Source organism: Sceloporus occidentalis, unplaced genomic scaffold (genome assembly GCF_023333645.1).
Source record: "Sceloporus occidentalis isolate IW3139 unplaced genomic scaffold, rSceOcc1.0.p SCAF_122, whole genome shotgun sequence".
Lineage (NCBI taxonomy): Eukaryota > Metazoa > Chordata > Lepidosauria > Squamata > Phrynosomatidae > Sceloporus > Sceloporus occidentalis.
Genome location: NW_028317102.1, coordinates 1,614,263 through 1,628,984, shown reverse-complemented (window position 1 = coordinate 1,628,984; position 14,722 = coordinate 1,614,263). Strand labels below are relative to the sequence as shown.

Sequence of the window (14,722 nt, the reverse complement as noted above, 5' to 3'; positions counted from 1 at the left end):
TTCACCTGCTTCTCAAGATTATTGCGCAAGGACTTCTCATAATCATCTTCTCAAAAGTCCCTAGAATTCTGTATTGAATAAACAATTAATTTAATTTCTGTTATTTGATCACAAACCTGTACCTTCATGAACACATAACCTTCTCGGCCACATTCACTTACACACAAAAAAGCCAAACACTAGCTATTCAGATATTGGTCTACCGCTACAGCTTACCATACATATATTTCTCATAAATGTAATGATTTTTATGATTTTATTTCTTTATTCTGGGCTTTTGCATTGGTGTTGGGTTCAAATTTGCTTTGCTTTCTATATAGAGAGAGATATACATGTATGAATCTGTTTTTGCAGCTAGATATCTCAATGATCTAAATTGCTTGTAAAATGTATGCAGCATAGCTCAATGTATTATGTGCCAACCAAGTTCTTTCAACCAGGTGGATAGCTAATGGATTCGTACAGGAGAGAAATGATTAAAATAAGCTTGTGTGCGTGTATGAACGTTAGGAACGCTTGACCTTTAAACGGCCACGTTTCATGCGGTCGCACTCCCTATAATGTTTTACTAGTTCACGTCCATAACTTGAAGAGCGGAGAGTTCAGTCGCCGCAAGTGCGTCTGGCTGCCGCTCAGATCAAGCTTACATAGTTCAGCAAACATTGATATCATGGGGAGTGCTTTGGCGCATGAGCGGAATGGATATTTAAGTCGATGCAGGTAGGAGGAGGAGCACTCCCGTAACTTTAAGACAGGGGGTTTCTATGATTTAGTAGCTAATGTTGGATTTCCAAAAACCAACGTGGATTTTAAAGGGTTAATAATTAAATATTTGTTAGATTTGTGATGGACGTTTATCCCCCTTATCGGGGGGGGGGGGGTGGCAAGTGTATTGATAACATACGTTGCATTAAAAGCTGGGTTCGCAGCTGCGAGAAACTTCGTTACGAAGTATCTCTTTTTTTAAACATCTGGGACCAATCAGGTCTTTTCCAGTTCTGTTGTTCAATAACAAGATCCCAAAACACCGATCTGTTATAGGGAATCTGTTTTTCTATGAAAATAGTAAACAGTCCACCGGGGTTAATTGGTAGGGACTTTTTTTTTTTTTAAATCTTCTGACGTGTGCAATTATCAGGACCACCAAGGAAGACCGGGGCAGATAGGTTGAGAAAGATACAAAATAACTAAATAAATAAATATGGAGGTACCAAAGGCCTCTAGAGATGGCTTCCAGCTTCCGCAAACGGTTGGCTGAAATATAACCATTTGTTTTTAATGGAACTAAATAAGTATTTTAGATTTAGCTTTAGATTTCCCCTTCTAAGATGGGGAGACCATAGAATTCTCCTTGTTGGGTAAGCAGACGAAAGCATCTAGATACTTCAAAAAAGTCAAAGCAAAAAGTTTAAAAATAAGAATACAGATATATTTTTATAATCATGTTACATTATAACAGTTTCCTCAAGAATAGCAAGGTTTCTCTACGATCTGGCCAATTGAACTAAAACGAGTTTATCTTTCATAAGATTTAACTTTGTTAACTAAAAACTCGTTCTCCTGTTCTCCAACGTCCATCCATCTGGAAAATGCCCGTATGCCTTAAATATACTGGAGCGATGTACGACCAAACTAGCAGGAAACTCGCAGAACCTCTTCCATAAACTGCTTAAATAAAATGGACTTGACTCCAACCCGTTTCATCATCATCATCATCATCATTTGGACTTCGTTTCACAGTCTGATCTTCGTTCCGTGCCCTTTTTAAGATCGGAATGAAATAACTGCGCCTTTTTCTTAGGTCATAACTCTGGTTTATGGCAAAATGGTCAAATCAAAAAAGTTTTCAGCATTTGTAGGGAAGACATCCCTAATAAAGAGGATTTATGGTTAACCTTTCGAAGGGTCCTACAATAGGGAGTTTAAAAATAACAGGGCTTACCCGGCAATTATAGAACATCTGTTGAGAATTTATAAATATATATATATAATAGTTGTATGTTTAAAGGGGGCAATTATGTAAATGTTTAGCCTCTTATATAAAAGAACTCTAAATCTAGTCTTCAAAAAAATAAATAAAAAAAATAACTTACTTCTTTAAGTAAATTTCCTGAGTTTTATAATATCTGTACAAGAAATACTACTTTAGAAAGCAGGGTTACTGGAAAAACACCTGGCGACACTACAAAGATAGTTTTGCCAGGAGGCAGCTCTTGACGTTAAAAATATGCTATTATTATAATTTTTACCTTTTTATTATACTGCTTGAAAAACGCATACAAAACAAAAGTCGCATAAAAAAAATATGACTGGTTCTTTCTTTATATTAGAAACACACTTGATGGATGTATCATATGGTAAGCCATCTTAACTTCTCGTTTTTGGTAAAATTATTCCTCCCCGTTAAGTTATCTCTCCACTGTTGTGAAGTTGCTGATTGTTTCAGGCAGCTTTTTTTATTCTTAAAGAATGAAAAAGGCCTTCAGGACAGAATATTAATTGGATAATGCTAGTTTTGCCACAGTTTGCCACAGGCCTCAGCTTCCCCGAGGTAAAATAGTCACTTCTAAACTAAATATTTCAAAAAAATAATGAATAAAAAAACCAAAATGTATCATATGTTATTTTAATATACAAATGTGCTCTAAAACCCTTGAAGGCAACAGTTACCCTTTAAGGGATACTTTTGTTGCTCATAGAACAAACCTCTAGGCCTAATAATTACAGGTCATTTCCGCCATTGTATCCATGGTGATTGCCGAGACTTCTAACGTCAGTAGTGTCTGCTACATTCATGATGCCCCCTGTTAAAAAAAAAAGTTGTTTGAGGCAACTCACGCTGCCATATTACAGGCCTTCGTGGGAAAGGCGACCGATGACTGGTTTACCGAGCTTTACCGCATTCATGTGTAAATAGGACTTAGTGGATGGACGACTTTCAAAGAGATTAAACCACCACACACTCTATTACTTTCATCAAAGTTGTATTTCTGCCTCCGTGCTCCATGCGCTGATATCTCAGTTAGGGAAAGTTTACAGTATTCTCCCATTCAGTAGAGGAAACGTTGGATGGAACGTCTGTTCATGGATGACCGAATATGTTGACTAAGCGATAACTGGGTCCAAGTTGCATGTCAGTTTTTAATATTTTATATTTAGATATATTTCTAGTGTGGCTAGAGACAACGTACAGGGCATGGAAATTAATTGGCCCGTTAAAATGCCTTTTTTTTTTTTTTTAAGAAATGTAATTTAGGGTGACTTCGGCTACTCTATTCACTAGAGCCAGAACGGGCCTCCGTTTTAGAGAAGTCTCAGAGTCTTTGTTTTAATATAACAGAATGTTAGTCGTTGACTAAAACTAATCCTATAATTATCTAATTTGGAAACAAATTCCTCATATGGACAGGGTATTTTTATAAAATTGTATTGGCTAAGTCAACCTTTTATTGGTCTGCAGGGAAGGCCAATGAAATAAGACATCCCAAAATCATTTGATATACTTATTGGTTCAATAAGCCAATGAAATACCCGACTGCATAGTCTTCTTAGTGTTCCTCGTGGCAGATATATGGGAAAATCTTTGTTAAATGGTTACGTAGGTATTAACTTAAAAAAAGTCCACTAGTGCAAAGCGTTCCGGGATAATTTGTATTACATCAGAATACACCAGAGCACATTCTTCCATCTTGTCCTTCCTACGGACCAAGGGCCAATGGATTTACTAACCACTGTAACAAATGGTACTAAATGTTAGGTAAAGGGGCTCAGCTCGGACATGTTTCTACGTCCAGGTAAAATTGCTTCCCCGCACATCAGAGAAATGTGGTCTTGTTCGGTTTGGTTCTAACGCTCATTCATACGCCTCCTACTCCAAACTGTAATGTAGCCTAATCGAGTTCTCCATTATTTTTTTTTCCCACAGATAATCGTGGGGGAATTTTTCCGAATCCATTACTTAAAAGAAAGGTCTCATTCCTTTATCAGGAACCCGTACCTCTCAGCCCTGTACAAGCAAGCTGGGTACTTCTTATTCGGCTGCGCCATCAGCCAGTCGTTCACCGATATCGCCAAGGTGTCCATCGGTCGCCTGCGTCCTCATTTCTTGGCTGCCTGCAATCCCGATCCTTCAAAAATCAACTGCTCCTTAGGATACGTCTTGGATTATGAATGCAGGGGGTCTCTGAGAGAAGTCAGGGAAGCAAGGTATGTGGAAATATTATCCATTTTTTTTACAACCTTTCGCACTGACACATATACATTTGAAGTTAAAGATAAAACATAGGTAGGGTACAAAAAGGAAATATATTTGCAATGAGGAGAGTAAACATGTAAGTCTGTTGACTTAACAAGGTGCCCCAGGTAACCGCAAATACCTCGCAACAGTTAAAGTTCAACTAGATATCGATTGTAACTACTTGATAAATATAGGTGAAATGTACGTGTATCTTCCATATAATTAAGAATACTTTGTATTTCCTTGTTACTGAATTTTAAATGTTCTAAATTAATGGAGAGAACAAAAAACAGCTTTGCATTACATTTTTAATTATATAGTGCCAACAGGTGCTGTAGCGCTGTTACTAAAGAGAAGTGAAGCCTAACAACATTAAGTGAATCCATGGAGAATAATAATAATAAAAATAATAATAATCTTTACTTTTTGAAGGCGATTGAGATTTTTACCAATATTTTCACACTTAGTTTAGCGAGCTCTTTTGTTTAGAACATTTCTGATTGGCTAATCCCTTACATACAAATAACCTTTATAGATACAATGTACTTGTTTGCACCTGTATATTATATAATCCAAAGGGTTTTTTTTTTAATTTATTTTTTTTAGAAACAATGTTTCAATATGTCGGAACACTTTGTTACGACAAAGAAATCGAAACACATTCCTTTTTGTCCTAATCACAGACTTTCATTTTTATGGCACAGTTAAAGTATACGGTTCAATTCACTGATTGATTTATTACGTGATAATCTTGTGAATCAGAGTTTGCAAAATGTGATTATCGTGTTTTAAAGTTCTTATTGTTGCTCTTCTTGCGTTACAGGAAATCATTTTTCTCGGGTCACGCGTCATTCTCTATGTATAGCATGTTGTATTTAGTGGTAAGTTTTTCTTTTCATTAAATTATCTTTTTTTTTTGTATGTTTCTGATTGGTTAATGAAATAATGATATACTTAAAAATGTTATATGCCTATGGAAAATATGATATTTATAGCCTTCGCTTCCGACCTAAGAGGGGCATGTCGTGGTGTTTTTTTTTTTTACTGTGCTAGGGGTAATACCATATACACATTGAATGGTTGGAAGCAGAAACAGACCATTACTGGCTTTTTTTTTTTTATTATTATTATTTATTTATTTAAAAAAATACTTTAAATTATCAGTAAAAAAAATAATATTGTTTATAGTGCTTCTCGGTTCTAACATGTAAAAGATAAAATCGCCCTATTTTGTTCAAACATGAGTTTTCTAGATAAAATTCCTTACAGTGAATTCATCATCCTAACCTACATATAATGCTCAGATGGCCTCACCCCCCCCCCCACCTTGTCCAGTAGGAATGCAATATATCTATCATCTTTATCACTGTCTACATAAACTGATTTATTACTGTGTAGGTCTCATTCCTTCCAGAAAAGGTGAACAACACACCTCACACTATTCCATATGTTCCATATGGCCAACGAGGTACACTTTTGTTATAGGGGATGTGGTTAGTGCCTATGGGGCAACAAGACTGTTACGTAATTTTGTGACCTGCTGTCGACCCCTCTTTATATTGCATTTCCGAGGTTTTTAGTGAATTTAAAACCAAACCAAAAAAATGGTGGTTCTGGTGCCGCATCCTTAATCCCCGTAGAATAAGCTATTGTGAAGCTTTGATCCGCAGCCAAATAATAATGCTATCAAAAAAGATATAAGAGACAGACATACAGCAGCTCGCTGAAGGTCTAGACTGCTGTTTATGGTAAGGATCATTTTGAGATACTTTTTCCAAAATGATTAGACGGTTGACGCACTCCCCAATGAGGTCTCGCCAATGGCCAACCTGCTTTGTATTGGCCCGACTTTGTCCATCGGTCTCATTCATTTGGCAGAGAAGTCGAAACTCATTCTTTAACATTTTGTTGGATCCTTTCAAAATATCGAAGAATTAACAGAACAGTCTATTAAACAAACAAAATCCACTGAAAATCTATTCCTTAAAGCAGTTGCGAGATGAATGACCCATGTCAGTCCCTCACTGAGGATATTGCTCTGACACTTTTCAGGTGTTTCATTTCCTTTTTATTCCTACAACAACCATATCGCTGGTAGAAAATCCACATTTCCACCATACTATGATTTATTCTCTCCATTCTCCTTTTTATGGCTAATTATCTTTGCATACATGGGGGGTGGGAGGTGAGATACACATTTATTAACTAATACCATATAACACCACTTTATTTTATTTATTCAGCCTTTTTTTTTAGAATTCAGCCAATACTCCTCAGGGTATCAACGGTCTTCATGGCCAGAATGAATGGAATTATTCTTCTAATCACAAAATCAGTATAGTTAAAGTTAAAAAAAAGGCTAAAAAATGAAGAAAATGGTAAACTGAACCCTATCATGCGTTTAAATGAACAAAAACACAAAAAATGCATACATTCCATTCAAAGAATGCGGATTCCTTCCCGGTAGAATTATTTTACGCACCCTTTCTACAGGTCAGAACATATCTATTTTTTTTCCTGTGGAATCCCATCTACCCAGCTCATTATTTTTGCACTGGGATTTATGTGGTGTCTACTGAGTTTTCTTATCCCTCCACATGTCGAGGGGATTTGTAGCCAGATACCTTTTCGTGTACAATAGTGGCACTTAGCCCTTAATCTATTGATTTCATTGTTTAACGATATACTCTTTTTTAGCCGGTCAGCGACCATTTCCCTGGATTCATAAATCCTCAAAGGCAGTTTACCGCTATCTAGGAACAATGATAGGGAACATCTGAATTGATACTGTTAATCTCCAAGTAGATCAGATTAGGACTGTCCACACATACACAATGATAGCTATCTCAACTCATTGTCTTCTTGTGGGGGGTTGATGGGACCGCTGATTGATAATACAGTATCGGTGGAACCAGTGATAGTCAAATCAAACACCGTCCCAGTTTAAGGTGTGATAGGGGGTCACCAGGATCCAGTATCGTAAAAAATGTTTAACTTTGCTATTGTCATCAATCATATTATCAGGGGCTTCTATCACTTTTTAAATGCTTTGAAAACCGAGACTGTCTTGGACAGAATATGATGGTTTACAGTCTATTGTATTAGGGGAATTTGAACCAAAATGCTAAATCCTGTCTGTCCATGTATTTTTTTTTTTTAAAGTAACCTAACCCACAGAAGCAGCTAATTCAAATGACGCATTAACTCAGATCAGGATCATCTGCAGCTTTTCAGATTCTAAAAACGCTTAATATTCCGGCAGGTCGCAGTGTGAAAATTCCATTTAATAAATTAATAGCGCACTTAGAAGAAAGTTCTAAATAATTAATGAGGCAACAAAAAAGTCTACTTGTGATCAAAACATTATACTGGAAAAAAATAAAATAAAAATAAATAAATAAATAATAATAATAAAAAAAAATAATAATTATATAATATATAGATCCTTAGGAGTATTATGCGTAGAGATTTAAAGGGACGCTGCAGAATCCCCCTATATGAATTTGCCCCTCCCCCCAGCTAGTTTCCGAGATTTTTTTATTTTAATTTTTTTCAGCAAATCATTGCATCGCAATCATATAATTTATGTTCAGGAAACAGCCAAAGAGGACTTGCTGAGTTTTACTTAAACACATGAGTCACTTAAGGGCTTTTTTCCCCGACTTTCATAAAGAATAACAACCTGCCCTGAGTTAGTGATGGTAACATCACTTTTGGGGTCAGAGGGCACAAACGGGAAAAGTGATGTCATTATATTTAATAAAGTATAGAAGCTGTCATCTGTATAATGGTAGGAAAAGAGGGTCATTGATCTTAGAGGTGGAGGCGAATGACGAATGCCATTTTTTAAAAGATCATCCGGTGACACACTATTGCGCATAGAAACAACGTATCTGATAGCAGATAAGAACCATTACGACTGTCTAGTCTATCCATTTTTTTTAGATTCAGGAGCCATATGACTATCCCATGCATGTTTAACCCCCCCCCACACTGTATTAATCTCTACCACTTCTGCTGGAAAGCTTTTGCACTTATCTACCACCCTCTCAGTAAAGTAAAACTTCATTCCCAGTTACTGGGGAATAATACGCTCTAATTAAAGTTTCATTAACCATTTAAATGAGATTTTTTTGCCCTGGCTCAGCCTCATAGACCGCATTAGATTTTTTGTGAGGACTTTCGTAACGTTTTATGCAGAATAAGTTGTTGATCCAGAGATGATGATGATGATGATGATGATGATTATTATTATTATTATTATTATTATTATTATTATTATTATGTCAATTCAGTGGATTTTTTTCCCAGTAAATCTTTAAGGGAGGTCATTAAAAAAAAAAACACTATAGAATTACGTATGGCCCTTGGGCCACAGTTTGGACAACAAAGTTGTCTGAAAAACCTCTGTTTGAACTATGATTTAAACATTTCCAAAAGAATTTGGCAGCAGAAATATCTAGTTTTCTGAGCTCTGATGAGTAGAGCAGTTTTTGCATGGATTTGTGCAACTGAAAGAGTTAAAAGAACACAGCCCAATTCCTTTGCCATCTTTAAAAAAATGCTATTTTGTTTAATTGTGGGAACAATAGTATACTTTTCCTATGGATCTTATGCTCTGCCAATTTTATAACATAACGCTTGAACTTCCCAGTTCCGGAAAGTAATATTTTTTTTCGCAGAAGTTCCTGCATGTTGTACAATGTTTCCGGACGTATACGCCATAACTTAAAAATATAGGTCTGACTTTTAGACAGACGGACCCTTTAACTTCCTTCCTCGCGTTCAGGAAGGGAGTGATCGCTCAGTGGGTGCTGCCATTCCCTGCCTCGCTCAACCCTTCTTGGTCATCAACAGTCAGCTTTGATTTGTTGGGAGAACATTTTTTTTTTTGTTTTTCCTGCATTTAAAAAAAAAACAAAACGTTGTCTCCTTTAGGTTCCCACCGTATCTCAGCAAACTAAGGGGGGGGGTCAAAGTTCAAAGAGAAACTACAGCTCGGTAACTTACAGTAGACAAACATTCTGTACCTTGAGTATAAGTATAAACCATCGGCCGTATGTGTTTTTCTAAATATAGTTGGGTTCTCTTCTGGATTATGTTTTCTTTTAATGCGAGAAACATATCTCGGCTTTCAGCAGTTAATTACATTAACCTTGAAAAAAAAAAACACTCAACAAGGTACTCCTCCATGTGGTCTTTTTTTCCATGACATTATACGCCAGACTGAATTTAATTGTTATTCCTGGTTTATACAAAGTTTGATTAACAGACAGAGAAACTTCATACTCCCCGTAAAAGCTAATGGCTTACATTATCCAGTAGTTTCTCGGGCTTTTAAATTTACAATCCGCTAATATCCAACACTCCTGGCCTTGACTCTGGCTTTCAGATGTTAATCTTGTGTTTTTCTTTCCAGTAATTTTGTGCTGTTTTCATGGCCAATTATTGGAAGCGGTTATAAATGTAATGTACAATGTAAACACTACAAATCAAAACTTTGTTCATTGCCCCAATTTTATGATACCTAGAAACCTACTCAGCGGGTGTCCTTTTGATTAGTGGGGGTCCCGTACCAAGAAATAGAAGTTTGGGGAGATTTTGTGAGCTATTTTTTTTTTTTGTAATTGTATAAGATACATAAATTATTAATGAATTCATTAATTAATGGTTAAACTGTCACCTCCAAAGCCTACTTGAGCGATATGGAGAAACGAGAAACAAAAATGTGTAATAAAATTGATCTTTGACGATTCTTGGTTTTTTTTTCTTTAACAGTTCTACCTGCAGTCAAGATTCACATGGAGAGGAGCCCGTCTCTTGCGTCCTCTTCTGCAGTTCACTCTTCTCATGATGGCCTTATACACGGGACTGTCTCGTGTGTCTGACCACAAGCACCACCCTTCGGATGTCTTGGCTGGGTTCGTCCAAGGAGCTGTGGTTGCCTATTGCATAGTAAGTACGCAGTTATAGCCCCTTAACATTAAACTTACTTTTTTATAAGATATCATGGTTGTGTAGCTACTGAAAGAAGTTACATTGTGTCACTTGTTGAAAATAATACAGCCAATAAGAGATGGAATCTTTGTGTCGCTTGTATTCCATGACGGGTAAATTCATAATTGAAATGATGTCCATTTAACAGGTTGTTCTGTTACTCGATTAAAAAAGGATAAAAGCCTGAATAATTTGAAGCTTGTTTCAAAATAGCCTATGCTTGCCCCATACATAAAAATGACGTATATCGTGTACATGAAGATAAAAGTAAATAGTCATACACATATGTCATGCATAACCGCCGGTTTAAGTAGAAAAGTCTGGATGTTTCCTGGCAAACTATTAGCCTAATAGATCTCTGTGTGAGCAACTTTTGCACATATGGTCAAAAGCTTCTATAACTTGGGAGGAACAAAGCGCCGTTCTATAGGCTGCCTTTTCTCTGGCTCGGAGCATGAATATAGGAAACAGCTGGTTGACAAAGTAATAAACTTTGCATTGTGTGCCCCTTCCAGACCAAGGAACGCCCTTCTGTACACACATGTTCTAAACCTTCTGTTGTTTTCTTTCCTGAAAGTTGCCTTAAAAATAATATTAATATTTAAATATTTAAAAAAAAAAAAAAAAAAAAAGAGAGAAAAAAAGTCTAAAAAATATTTAAAAAATAATATATAATATTAAGTAAATAAAAAGAAAAATAGTTTTGGTTTTTTTTGTAAACTATATCCTGCTCGCCCCTTCTGGCACTTAAAGGGTTAATAATTGCACATGACCTTTATCAGAGGAAACACAGCATTATTGTTGTATTTAATGCCAGCCTCCCCTCCGTAGACGCTGTAAAAGCCTGCTTCGTGTCAGATAGCATCGCTTTAAAGTTCACATTTACTTAAAAAAAACCCATGATCTAATTCTTCCGGAACATTCATTAATTTGTCTGTCCTAATAATCATGGTTTATACGATACAACGCATGGACGTATCGAAGCATTTATGGAAAGTCGGCCTTTCCATTGTGACAAAGCACTTTAGGAACAGGATACGGTTACAATCGTATTGCTTTCCAGCTGTCTGTTGTGGTTACGAGTTGCGTCTTAGCATTATTATCATTTACGGGCCGCCAAATGACCGTAGCATTGAGTAACACGCCTGCGGCTGGCTCAACGTTAACGGATATCGGGGTCTACGGCCACTGAAACTGCAACCGTTGCCTGTCCATTTCTGTTAAGCCAGCCGCGTATTTGGAAGGGATAAGATAATTTAGCAGATGTCAAGTCCTGTAATTAGTAGCTCCCTGACTTATAATTATACAATCATTTAGCAAATTGGAAGGTGAAAGACAATTCCCAACGTATTAAGGACTTTTCTGAAACGAGAAGAAAAGCGTGGACTATAAACGGAAAGTGGAATCAGTTTTGTTACATTTTACATCAATATGAGCACCATTTAGTACAGAAAATACATTTCCCTTCTTTTTATATTGTAATTTATTATAGTGGAATCGCCTCCTCTGGTCCAAACCCTTGAAAATCCATGCAATGCTATTAATTAATTTAGCGATAACAGTGCCACCTCCTGCTATACCGTAAAATAATCTACATAAAAAAAATTTGCAAGGTTGTTTTTTTTATAGGATTATTACTATTGGCATGGTAATAAAAAAAAAAATATGTGAAATTAGAAGATGTTTGGTAATAGTTTCCTTGTGCCTTTGACACAAACTGATGGATGTATAGAAAGAAAGATCTGAGTGAACCTGAAATACCAATAAATTGTTTTTTTTTTATGTTCACCTCAGCCTTTAAGAATTAACCAACCTGTACCTTCTATGGTGATATAATACATAATGTATATTTCACCGGCGCAGAATAGTTTGGTGTCGTAGACCATATATCTTCTTTAAAAAAAAAAAAAAGAAAATAAATCCAAAAGTAAAGGCTAGGAATGCCTGATCCCAAATCAGTAAAGAAGGAATGCACATTCCTATCGGAAACCTACCAAGTTTACTTTATGGGTGGAGATCCCTTTCTGCAGGAAGCGAAACAAACCCAAGTAGGAACATTTTTCTCCCCGTGTCCTACCCTGTCTCGTGTGACCTAGTTCAAGTCCTACACACTACTCGAGGAGCCCGAAGAGGTTATATTTCACTTTCACTGCCCGTGTTTGTATAACCCCAAGACTAACCAAAAAGCAGTACAGCTGTAGAACAGAGGCAGAGGCCAGCCCATTAGTAACCTAACAATTTCAAGGCTGTCAAACTGAAATTCCAGGTAGACTTTCAAAGGAGAACTCCAAAGAGTTGGGTGTTTCTTCACATAGTGCCACTTGTCTGGCTTTTGGAAGCTTTCGCTACATGGAAGTAGGAACAGCCATGACCCGTGGTTACTACTCTCGGCCTCCACTTGCTTTGAGGCCATAACGGAAACCTTACAATATAATCAAATTTTTTTGCAAAGATTAGTACCGTGTATCGCAGTTGGCTTTGAAGTGGGTTAGAAGAAATGGATAAAGAATTTTTTAATATTATCCACGGATTGTTAAAAAAAACACTATATTTTTATTTAGAAAAAAATTTAAATTGTGCACAGGGATCCGTCACAACCATACAATTAATTGGAGAGGTTTTAAAACATACTGGCAAAGGTCTTGGTCTCGAGAGACTATATTGTATGCTTGTTTAATTAGATTGAATACTAAGGAAAGTTAGCAGCTGTTGTGGGACTGCAATTCTCATGATCCGTAGTCTGAGCCCGGTCAGAGGCAGCTGCTGGCTATCCTTGATACTTTGTAATATATTAAATATTTGATTCCGGCAAGCTCACAATTTGTAGCCCTTACAACCCGAGAATGTTTCCACTTTCACATATTTGGTCCGGGGTTCCATGTCCTCGGTTGACATTCTAAGTTAGAAAATGTCGAATCCGAAAGCCGGTCTGAGAGGCTTTAGACGGAGGAAGTTAGGTGGCGGTAGTTAAATGCTTCCCTCCACGCACTCCTTGTTCCTCTCTAGCTATATTTCTATCCTGATAAGTTGAACGTCGGCCCTTTTTCACATCCTGCAGACTGCATCCGGTATTGGGCATTCAGGAAAAGGCGGCCGGCTATCTTTTCCTTCCACTGGACTTACAAGTCACCATGATTAACGCTTCGCATTATTAAATATTACATTTGCTGGTAACAATTGACTAATGCCGGATATGCGACTGGTCTTATCTCAGAACATCTTTCCATTATGTGAAAGCTTCATTTATGAAACGCAGGGCATGAAATTATTATCTGTGACGAATATTAAATCATAAATTTAGCTCTAAATTTTCTTCTAAACATTAACAGAAAAAAAAAAAAATTATTTCCTGCTGTAGATAGACTCTAAATAATATATTCATATTATTGTAAGAGTAGTAAAAAAATATATATAAATATATTATTATAATTTACATTTCTTTTTTACTGCGAATATTGTAAATGTTTAGACATCTTTGTGAGCAAAATATTTTTTTTTAATTTTTTTTACATTCTTAACCATGCTGATTTTTTTTTTAATTTTTTTTAGGTTTTTTATGTATCTGACCTCTTCAAGGCAAAGAAAAGCTGCACACCTCCTTCAGCAAGAAGAGATAACCTCTCCCCTGTGGATATCATAGACAGAAACATCAACATTGTATAAAAAAAAAAAGAAGTCTCAAGCCAACTGAAGACTCTTCTTCACTTCTGATCGTGAATACAACTACCTGCTGCTTTCAAATCTCATCAGACAGTAGAATGTAGGGAACAACTGTTTACCCAACAAAAAAAAATGAAAAAAAAAAGAAAAAAAGTCTGCCATGAGACCATTTCGATTTACATTTTTTGCATGATCTGGGTGGTAATCAACTAAACCCGAAAGCCAATGAGAGACAATGAGTTGGAAGGCAGGATGTGTGATTGGTTACTATGTGTTCATGTTCTAATGAACAATACATCCATTGCTCATATATTTATAAAAGCTATACTTTTTCATGAAAAAAAAAAGGGAGTCAACTAGATTTTGCGGCTTGTAGGCTCAAAAATCGAAACAATAGCACTATGTATTTTGTAAGAAATAGCACTGAAAAGGGTTTGGGATCTTGTCCCATGAAATCACCTCTTTTATGATGTTGTTTCGGGTTGCGTTGCAAAGTTGTGTGTCAGTGTGAATCAGGACTGGTTGACAACATCGGAGGTTTCTCTCTGTGCATTTCATCCAAACAAAGACTTTTTTAAAAAAAAATGTAAAAATACATATTCTTTATTTGCATCAAATCCACCAAATCATCTTTATACTCAAGTCAGACGTTCCTGTCGAGGAGACACTTAATAAACAATAGGACGCTGATCAAATTAAAGAAGGAAGATTTTCACAAGCGAAAAACATTGTCGGGTTTTTAAAAATGTTAATTTTTTTTTTTGCCCCGACCTAATGGGATGCGTTAGTGGTCTTAGTGGTCTGTCTTGAGGTTTATAGCACTACGAA

The 14,722-nt window shown here is 36.4% G+C and overlaps 1 protein-coding gene across 1 annotated transcript in view; it reads left to right on the top strand.

The window, feature by feature from the left end:
• LOC149282144 (phospholipid phosphatase 3-like) overlaps positions 1-13,897 on the top strand; it is a 32,533-nt gene extending 18,636 nt beyond the window's left edge. The window contains exons 3-6 of the mRNA XM_089498567.1: positions 3,926-4,206; positions 5,061-5,118; positions 10,016-10,192; positions 13,784-13,897. Coding sequence (XP_089354693.1) covers positions 3,926-4,206; positions 5,061-5,118; positions 10,016-10,192; positions 13,784-13,897 — 630 coding nt within the window. The remainder of the gene's footprint in view (positions 1-3,925; positions 4,207-5,060; positions 5,119-10,015; positions 10,193-13,783) is intronic.
• The last annotated feature ends 825 nt before the right edge of the window (positions 13,898-14,722 follow it).